This window comes from Triticum dicoccoides, chromosome 7B (assembly GCF_002162155.2).
Source record: "Triticum dicoccoides isolate Atlit2015 ecotype Zavitan chromosome 7B, WEW_v2.0, whole genome shotgun sequence".
Classification (NCBI taxonomy): Eukaryota; Viridiplantae; Streptophyta; class Magnoliopsida; order Poales; family Poaceae; genus Triticum; species Triticum dicoccoides.
In genome coordinates, this window is record NC_041393.1 from 440,310,501 (window position 1) to 440,321,114 (window position 10,614).

Consider the following 10,614-nt stretch of genomic DNA (forward strand, 5'->3'; position numbering starts at 1 on the left):
GCCAGATTCACCTGGACCAACCGGCAAGCCTCCCCGACCCAGTCCGTCCTGGACCAGGTCCTAGTGTCCCCGGAATGGGACCTCCGCTGCCCCTTAGCTTCCCTCCGTGCCATCACCAGGATTGGCTCGGACCACGTCCCCCTTCTCCTCTCTTCAGCTGACGAGCGCCCTCCCGTCCCCCCCAGATTCCGGTTCGAGACATTCTGGCTCTCTCAAACCGGTTTCATTGAGGCGGTTGGCACTCGGTGGATCGAGGCTCGCTCCCATCCCCACCCCCGCCCCCCTCGGCCATTGACTTGTGGCACTTCTGCGCGAAGCGCTCCCGTCAGCTCATGAAGGGGTGGGGGGCTAATCTGGGGCGCGACCTTCGTGAGCGTAAGAAGACGTTGTTATCAGCGATCCAGGCCCTTGACCTGCGCGCTGATACTATTGGGCTTTCTCCGGATGAGTGGTTGTCCCGGTACGACCTGGAAGACCAGCTCTTCGTGATCTATACTGATGAGGAGGCCTATTGGCGCCTCCGGGGGGCTCAGAAGTGGGTATTGAAGGGCGACGCGAATACGGCATACTTCCAGGCCATTGCCAATGGCCGCCGTAGACGCAATACCATCCCCCTCTTGTGGGAGGGGGAGACACTTCTGCAGTCCCCCCGCGACATCCGGTCCCACGTCGACGGATTCTATAGATCCTTGTTCTCTGCCGCTCCTCGGAGCAGCCTTTCTCTTGCCCACGACTGCTGGGCCAGATCCCAGTTGGTGTCTGATGTGGAGAACTCGGCCCTTACGGCCCCTTTCTCCGAGCAGGAGGTCTGGGAAGCCATTAAGGGCATGAATTCCTCCTCTGCACCGGGTCCGGATGGCCTTCTTGTGAGATTCTTCCAGGCCTTCTAGAACGTGATTAAACCAGAGGTCATGGCTATCTTCGATAAGTTCTACGTTGGCTCCATTGACCTCGGGCGACTCAACTATGGGATCATCTCGCTCATCCCAAAGGTTGCCGGGGCGTTTGACATTCGTCAATTTCGGCCGATTACGGTCATCAACGTCATCTTCAGGATCCTGGCTAAAGGGTACGCCAATAGGGTGACCCTGCTGGCCGACCGTGTCACGCACCCCAACCAGACGGCTTTCATTAAGGGGCGGTACATCCTGGATGGGGTCCTAGTCCTTCATGAAGTCCTCCATGAGGTCCGCTCCAAAAACCTCAAGGCGGTCTTCCTGAAGATTGACTTTCATAAAGCCTACGACACGGTTAGCTGGTCCTTCCTTAGGGAGGTCCTTCTTCGGAAGGGCTTTGACGACCGGTGGGTTACTCGTGTCATGCAAATGGTCACGTGCAGTCGTACGGCCGTGAACATCAACGGCGAGATTGGCCCCTTCTTCCCCACCCTATGTGGGGTTAGACAAGGCGATCCCTTCTCCCCGTTCTTGTTCAATATGGTCGTAGACGTGCTAGCATCCATCCTCGATAAGGCGAAAGCAGCGGGCCATATTCATGGGATCACTCCCCACCTCGCCGGGGGCTCTGGGATATCCATTCTCCAGTATGCCGACGACACTATCATTATGGTTGAAGGCTCGGAGAACGATATCGCCAACCTCAAGTTCCTTCTCCTCTGCTTCCAGCAGATGTCGGGTCTCAAGATCAATTTCGACAAGAGCGATGTGATGGTGATGGGATACCCCCCTGCCGAGTCTTTGGCCATCGCCAATAGGCCGCATGGGCACTCTTCCCACTACTTACTTGGGAACGCCCATTAGTGACTCCAGGCTCACCGTCGCGGACTTGCGCCCCTTAGTGGCCAAGCTACAAACCCGCGTCAAACCCTGGCAGGGACGGTGGTTGTCCAAAGTAGCCCGGACTATTCTCAGCAATTCTTCTCTCTCCAGCCTCCTCTTGTTCCTAATGAGCTTCTACAACCTCCACGAGACCCTCCACAAGGAGATTGCCAAGATCCAGTCCCGCTTTTACTGGGCGGGTGACAAGGAGAAGCAGAAATACCATATGGTCAGCTGGCCTGACATTTGCAAGCCCCGGGAGCAGGGGGGCATTGACATCATGTGCTCTAAACGGATGAACATTGCCCTCCTCTCCCGCTGGCTCTGGCGAATCTCGCAGGGACATGGTGGTATTTGGCTTGACATCATCCGGAACAAATACCTGCGTGGGCAGCCTCTCGCCTTCTGCCAGAAGTCCGGAGGCTCTCAGTTCTGGCAGTCGATCGTCCAGCTCCTTCCGGTCCTCCGCATCGGGACGTCCATCTCGGTGGGCGCGGGAACTTCGACGCTGTTCTGGTTTGATCGGTGGGCCGGGGACATTCCCTTCGCGTCTCGCTTCCCTGGTCTCTTCTCCATTGCCGTTGACCCCGTGATCTCCGTTGATAGGGCCTTCTTGACTTAGGGCGCCTTGCTTTCCGGCGGGCCTTTGGTCCAATGGAATCCACCGCCTGGCGTGAGTTACTCGACTGTATTTCTCTACACGACACTGGATGGTGGGCCTGACCTAGTCTGGTGGCGCCTCGAACCTTCGGGCCAATTCTCCACCAAATCTCTCTACCTGGCCATCGCACCATCTGCCGCCCCTCTCCCTCTGTCGCTAGTCTGGTCCATCCGCTTGCCGCTGAAGATCCGTATCTTCATGTGGCAATGGATTCGTGGCCGGATCCCGTCCGGGGTGGAGGTTCTCAAGCGCAATGGCCCGGGCACTGGCCTCTGCCCACTCTGTGGGGTTCCCGAAGATTCGAACCACATTTTCTTCTCCTGCGTGTCCGCCCAGTTCCTCTGGAGTTGCTTTCGCGAAGTGGTCGGCGGAAATTGGTGCCACACCAACTTCCCTGACTTATTTGACGAACTCCAGTCGCCCCCCGCGACTTCTCGCCACATTAGGTGGCTTGAGATTGGGGTCCTCGCCTGGACCCTCTGGATTGTTCGCAATAAGCTCGTGATTCAGCGCACTCCTCTTCGTCGATCTACTGACGCTCTCTTTAAACTCTCGGGTTTTTTGCAGCTTTGGCGGCCGCTTAGACGTCCCCTGGACCGTGACGCCATCTCAGCCTTCATCGCCGACCTCCGATCGATGGCCGTCCGCCTGTCGCCGCCTCCCTCGCCGCCTCCGCCGGAGCCGGACTAGACGTCTCCTTCGCCCGGCATTTGCTGCCTTTTTTATTTTTGTTTGAGCTTCTTGAGCTGTGCTCTCAGCAGAACCTATATACTTGTTCGTGTGACTTGGGTGCGTGAGTGTGTGTGGACTTGACTCTGCTTGTTTGTCCTTGGCGGTTTGCTTTATTTATAAAGCGGGGCGAAAGCCTTTTTCGGTAATATTTATTTTAACACCAAAAGTTTCAAATCCTAGTCAAACCTAGCTAAATTCAAACAACACACACAACTTTAATTGATCATATTTAAATCATTAACATTTCAAAATTTAGAATTTTAGGATGTTACACTCTTGCGCATTAGTTTCAGTCGCCAATCATTTGCAACACTTCCAATCTCCGTTTCCACTCTGCATTGGACTGTAATTAATGTGCACGTACATCTCCGTAAACCTCCACGAGAGGCAAATAACATTTCATGTGCTTCGTGTGGGATCGATACCCTTACTTCAAAAAAGATACAACTGTACTCTGTGCACTTGCAGACCATCAGTAGTCTATGTCCTGGCTACATGGTGAATAAGTGATCGGAAGCACGATGGGGCGATAATTTGGTGGAAGCGTCGAAAATGTCACTGAACTCCTCAAGCAGGGCAATTACTTCACATGCCCGTTCTGAAGTATGAATATCAGATGCATCTAGAGTATAGTTAACAATCTCCATGGCCCATGGAACACATTATCCAACTGGTACAAATAAATGGATTGCTAAGTCGCCTGACATTGGAGAATGAATCCCCTGCAAGGTGACTAGAGTGCCATTGTGCAGAAATTACAGAGCCTGTATCATACGCTCCTAGCTGCAGTACACGCATAGTAGTTTGGAATGTGCAACCATGACAGAGCTGGAACTAACTTTTGAGACTGCATCTGCTGTCCATTAGCCACTGTAACTTTGACTGTCAGTGCCAACACACAGTTTAAAGCAGTGCGAGGAGCAAAGTTTTCGTCCACAAAGGTATAATTGCTTCCAGAATCCACTAGAGTGAACATAAGTTGATTTCCAACTAGAACTAGGAGACGAACGGTGTCACTTGTTTTAACTCCAGAAACAAACATTCAGATTCAGGGAAAGTTGACATCACTCAACCACTTCAGGTTCAGACAACAGTTCCAATGCTTGCACTGCTTCCTCTGTCAGAATTCTCCCATGTTCACCCAATAGCTGCATCGGTTTCTGTGCATTGATGTTCCTCTCTGTATTTTTTCTCCATAGCGAAAGCAACCCACATTAGAGCGCCGAGAGTCCCTCAACTGACGGCTTCTGCCATAGTCGTCAGGGTTTTCCATGCACCTGGGTTTACTGATTTGGAGCAACAGGTGGATACCCTGCTGAAAAATGTTGGGGGAGGACGATTAAACTTCAGTTCTTCGTCCCAAATTCTTGCCAGAATCACACCTCGAGTACCACCAGCTGGAGACTGCAATCTTTTAGAACGATACTAGGAAACTCTGCCAATTTGCTTCAGTTGCAGTTGCAGCAGCCCTGTCATATGACTGCCATATTCTTCATGCCCAAATTCCAACTCAAATTCCCGAGCGAAATCATCCCAAGGCCACTCACGATGATGACGACGACAACGTTTGAGCGCTTGCCTGATACAGAGTGGTACCTCCTGATACATGTCAAAATAGGTGATGGTCAACAGGTCAAGTCGATCCAGAGACGGGGCCACGGGGGTTGGTGCCCGGAGAAGGAGGAAAGTCATGCTTGCCCGGCTTGACGGCGCACTCCCAGTCGCGATCTGGTACCAACTCCCGGCGTCGATCCCTAGGAGGAAGCTCGTGTCGTGTCGTGTGCCACCTCTGCACGCGGATCACTCTGTTCCAACGGTTAACCCGATGTTGTGAGTGACGCAGCCCACGGCCGCTGGTGGTTCCTCCGGTGTCTCCGGCAACGAAGACTTGTTGGCGAGGCGGGGTACCTCGACTTGTCACTTGTGATGGCCGGGTCGCGGACGACATGCCGGTCTCCATGGTGACGCCGGTCGCCGTGGACGGGTCGGCCGCCGCATTCATTGCCGTGCCCGGGGGGACAAGGCGCTCAGCTTGCCGCACCCCGATCCTGCGTGGCTTCAAATTTGCTTGCTCAAATTCGTCGTGCGGAGAGCAGCGCCGCCAACTAGGGCTGATTCTGCTCAATATTGCGCCCCCATTGCGGTGACGATCAATTGGCGCTTAGACGGTGCCATGCAGCCCTCCTACAAATCCAGCCAACCTAGGTAGTGATTTTGCACGAAATATTACCGAAACAAAATTTGCACCCATCGCAGTGGAATTTTACGGTCGGATCGTGCGTACCAATTGTAGGGTTCTCGGTAGGATTTGCGAATCGTGGAGGAATTGGGGATGAGCAGACAGGCCCCTTTTTTTAAACAATCGCAGAGCAGAGAGGCTCGGTGGAGAGATGAGAGAGGTACAGCTCGACGATTGTAGGGTTCCGACGTTTTCATTCATCAACGATAACCAGAGTACAGCTCGACCTGCGTTTCTAAACACACACCTCACTCGACTCGGCTCGCACGACTCACATCCATACACCTTCACTTTAGCCACTGATTTGTGGGTCCGGTGCCACCTGGACGTCGTCCACCCACGCCTCTGACCTGGACAACGGTGGCAACCCCGGCAGTAGCTGCACCGGAGATAGCAATATGTGCAGCTGCAGCGTCGACGTTTACCTTAAGGTAGCAGATTGATCTATTCAAAAATCCATTTCTATGCGAGATGTTCTTACAATGGATCATACTATTTCACAGAGCAGATCGAACGATAGCCTTCTAATTTTCTACTTAAAAGCATTTTTAACATGAGTTGCATTTTCAGTTCTAAGTTACAACAGAGCATCGAACCATTCGAGGGATTTGCACACGGCTGCAGTCACTGAACCGACTAGCATCAAAACATCTAACAAACGAACCGAAACACACTTGAGATCAAGAAAACATCTCGAACTGACCGGGCTTGCAGATACTGTCAATAGCATGGATCAATTTTCTCCGGGGTCCTACGGCAATAAGGCCCATCTCTTTCAGCTGGCTCATTGTAAGGGAGACCATCTGGTACATCCCAATACCTTCACTGTCCAATATTTTGACAAACCATCCAAGACCGCAAGTCAAAAGCCAATTCCTCAGCCCGCCGAACCGAGCAACCCGTCTCTGAAGAAGTCGTGCTCGCAGTACCTTATTTGTGACATTTGAAGAAATAACTGGCAGCCCAGGATCATACATGTTTCCGAGTGGACTTGTTGCTTTCTCTGCGGCTTGATGGGACAATCCTTCAACAGCATGTTTAGTCCATTCAGACCTTACAACAGCGGCAGCAGCACTTCGTGACGATTCTCCCTTCATCTTTGCATCGTCTTGATGAACAATTCTTTCAGAAGGGCAAGTTCGAGCTTTCTTGATATTGGCGTCGACGCCAAGGCCCTCCAAAGATTTCTTCGTAGAAAAATGTTTTGGATGCTTCTTTGTGGCAGCATTGCAGTTTCTCCTGCTCATTCTTGGTAGGCTAACTTGTCTAGAACTTAACTTGGGTGTGCCAGCTTGAGGGCTTGCAGCCGCAGGTGATAGTGGAGGGATCAATATGGTGATCCGCTGTTTCTTGACTATAACCCAATCATCGTCCTCGTCAACTATATTCACTGACCGTGATGGATCAATGGAAACCACTGAAGGTGGTTCCTTAACATCCATAGCTGACATAGCTACTGCTCTGTTCATAAACTGATGAACCTGATGTGGCTCCTCATCATCGATACCAGACATGGTTAGCACTGTGTTCATGAACTACCTTTCAATGCAACTCATAATCTCATTTACTGCAATAAGGCAAAAGAAACAGCAATTGAGCATTTATATTTCCATATATTGTACAGTGTTCAAATGTAAAATACATCTCGCGAAAAATGTGAAATACATGCAATTACAAAAGGTGCATATCAAGACTTTGGTATAAACATATTACCTTACGAAACAGCATACTGTATATGATAGAGAGAGAAGAACGTAGTGAAAGCAAGAGTGTAACATATTATGAGGTCAAAAAATAAAGTGTGTATCATATTATGCAACAAGCAGCACCTGCCCAGGAATGAGTCACCTACAATTTCATCCAGATTATAAAATAAGAGGGAGAGGGTATCCATCACAAAAACAAAATACTTGATCAGTTTCTGCAGCTTAAAAGAGTTACCAAAATATATTAGTCAAGTAAAGTTGTACTAAATCAGCGACACTTATTTTGGGATGGAGGGAGTACTTAATTTTGCAAAAAACTTATCCTCCCCCAGGCAAGGGGTCTGCATTTCTTACAACAAAAGATCAACGGAAATGTCAAATTGTGGCCGAACTATAATTCAGTGATTCAGAAGGCAACCAGCCAAGGTCAAATTGGAGCGATTGGCAACTGGTATTATCGTGTAACGGTACTATGAAGGGGAATTGATGAATCAGTAACACCCACAAGATGAGCAGCTTGGACAGGCGCCGACCAAATGATGGGCATGGGGAATTCAGTTAAAACCACAAATATCTTTCAGAAGTTAATCTCTAATATACCACCCAAGCAAAAAAATCCTATGGGGGTCAACTCAGATCAAACTTGTGTGCATTCATTTCTTCCTTGGTCAACGATTGCCTAGATGAAATTCCTGTCTTTTACTATTATTCATCTGTTGTTTGCTTGCTCTAGTTCGTAGTCTTTGTGAATCGATTTCCTCAGCCACAGCACAGTAATAATCCCCAAACAATCAATCCAAACAAGCCAGAGAAACAAAAAGAAAACAATCTGCTCGCCGTGGCATCTTTTGTCCCGTCGCCGTTGGCACAGCAGATCGTGTGGACAGCGGCGGAGCCGGGATTGGAGCAAGCCCGGGACCAAACACTGAGCGCTTAGCCGCTTATACCTTTGGCAAAAGGTACCCGTGACAGATTATAAAATAGAATCTGGCTCAATTGCAGAATTATAAGGTGGATTGAATTTGAACTCTTCGTCTCGATGGGGAATGGAGATGAAATCTCTTGATCTAGTATGCAAGCATAGGAAATCACCTTGCTCCTGACGCTGTCTGGAGCAGCCGGAACTGGGAGCAGCAGCAACGCAGCCGCGCGGGCCCACGCGACAAGCCGGTGGGGAACGCGTCGGCGAGCGACGAGCTGGACCAGCAGGGCCGTCGCGGAGGCGGGGGGCGACAGCGCGACGCAGCAAGATGCTAGGGCGGCGCGGCGGCACGGCGGAGCAGAGGCGGGGGAGCGTGACGCGTGAGGCAGTGAGGCGTGACCCTTTTCTCTTCGTTGACAGTAGAGTGAGCTTGGTGCCGCAGCGAGGAAGAGCTAGAGATTGCAGCCGTCGAGCGTTCCGTCCATCACCCCAGATCCGATTGATCAATTTCTTTTACTTAAAAGAGTATAAAATCTGGTATCTACGATCGCCATCCGTTGTATGGAGCAGATACTTTTTGAATCGAACGAAAACTACTCTTAATTCGGAGTTGCAAATTACTCCTACAATATATATCGTCCGGAGAGACGCGACGCTAAGAAAGCATGGGTCCGTTCCAGAGAGAGACCAGAGAGAGGCGTCGTTTGAGAAAGAGGAGATTTTCCTTTAATTACAGGTTTGTAATTAATCATAACACTCCCCTAATTTATATTTGACCATATAGAATCGTTTCATGATCATTCATGTAGCGCTATCGTCTCAAAAAGATTCTCCTCCGAAAGTTCTCCATCAATTTTTTGGTGAAAATCTGAAACAAAAACTCACGAAGAGAAATAGCTTAATGTGATGTCTTAAACAAGGATATATCAAGAAGAGACTCCCTGTCCCCACAAAAAAAAAAGAGACTCCCTGTGACACCTGCAAGTCCTGAAATCGCCGCATACCAATTCCATGAACATATTTCTGGAATGTAGAATTTGGTAGAGACTTTGGTAAATAAATGGGCAAGATTTTTACATGATTTAACTTGCAAGATGCTTATTTCCCCGCTTTTCTGAAGATTATGGAGAAAAACCATTTAGGATAAATATGCTTAGTGATATTACGCTTGATATATGTTGTTTGCATCTGTGCAACACATGCCGTATTATCTTCATAGATAATGGTAGGTGATTCTATCAGATCAATTTCACATGACAGTTGTATGTGGTTTGTCATTCTGTGAAGCCATACACATTCACGTGATGCTTCAAATAATGAAATTATTTCGGAATGATTGGTAGATGTTGCCACCAGAGTCTGTTTCGAAGACTTTCATGATATAGCATTACCACCATGTAGGAACACAAAGTCGGTCTGCGATCTGGCATTATGGGTTCAGATAAATAGCCAGCATCTGCATATCCAATCATATCAGAGTCCTGATTTATCTGAAATTGGAAAATAGGTCAAGATCTTTTGTGTCTTGGAGATGTCGGAAAATATTCTTCACCCTAGACCAATGGCGTTTGGTGGGAGATGCGCTGTGTCTAGCAAGTAGATTCACTGCAAATGCGAGGTCAGGTCTCGTGCAATTTGCAAGATACATAAGCGCTCCAATGGCACTGAGGTATGGAACTTCGGGTCCCAACACCTCTTCTCCATCATCCCTTGCCTTGAATGGATCTTTCTCTACGTGTAGAGAACGAACCACCATGAGAGTTTTAGATGGGTAGGATTTGTCCACGTTGGATTTCTCCAATATTTTCTGGATATAGGCAGCTTGGTGTACCATGATACATGAGGGAAGGTGCTCAAGTCGAATACCTAAGGAAAATTTGGTTTTACCCAAATCCTTCATCTCAAATTCCCCTTTAGGTGATTGCGTGCTTCATCAATATCATGTTGCCAATGATGTTGAGATCATCAACGTACATAGAAATGATGCAAAATCCTGTAGAGGACTTCTTGATGAAGACACATGGGCAATCACTACTATTGGAGTAATCTTTCTGAAGAAGGGACATTGAGTCGGTTGTACCACATCCGTCCTGACTACCTTAAGCCATATAATGACTTATTCAGCTTTACACAATACATGCTGCATTTTGCACTTTTATTCGGGATAGAGATTTCGTCAGGAACCTTCATATATATCCGAATCTAGTGACCCATAAAGATATGTGGTCACAATGTCCATCGACTGCATAGATATACTATTTTGCACTGCCAAAGATATAAGATATCGGAAAGTGGTTCCACTCATTACTGGAGAATATGGCTCATTGAAATCAATGCCGGGTTTCTGCGTGAAACCTTGTGCTACGAGCCTCGCTTTATATCTCACCACCTCATTGTTCTCATTCCGTTTCCGGAGAAAACCCCATTTGAATCCCACAGGGAAAACACTAGGAGGTGTCGGTATTGCTTCAGTGAATTCCTTTCTTTTCTTGAGCGAGGCAATTTCTGCTTGGATTACATCCTTCCATTTAGGTCAATTAGAGCGCTTTTGGCACTCAATGATAGTCCTTGGATCA

The 10,614-nt window shown here is 48.9% G+C and overlaps 1 protein-coding gene across 2 annotated transcripts; it reads right to left on the minus strand.

The window, feature by feature from the left end:
• Positions 1–5,849: 5,849 nt before the first annotated feature.
• Positions 5,850–8,610, minus strand: LOC119340845. 2 transcript variants are annotated; one of them, XM_037612753.1, is made up of 3 exons: positions 8,209–8,610; positions 7,218–7,258; positions 5,850–6,977 (listed from the first exon to the last, which is right to left on the minus strand). In XM_037612753.1, the coding sequence occupies exon 3, from the start codon at positions 6,940–6,942 to the stop codon at positions 6,091–6,093; it is 852 nt and encodes a 283-aa protein (XP_037468650.1). In that variant the 5' UTR covers positions 6,943–6,977; positions 7,218–7,258; positions 8,209–8,610; the 3' UTR covers positions 5,850–6,090. The 2 variants fall into 2 exon arrangements, with proteins under 2 accessions (XP_037468650.1, XP_037468649.1); XM_037612752.1 differs by lacking the exon at positions 7,218–7,258 and having other exon boundaries at positions 8,209–8,609.
• Positions 8,611–10,614: the final 2,004 nt, after the last annotated feature.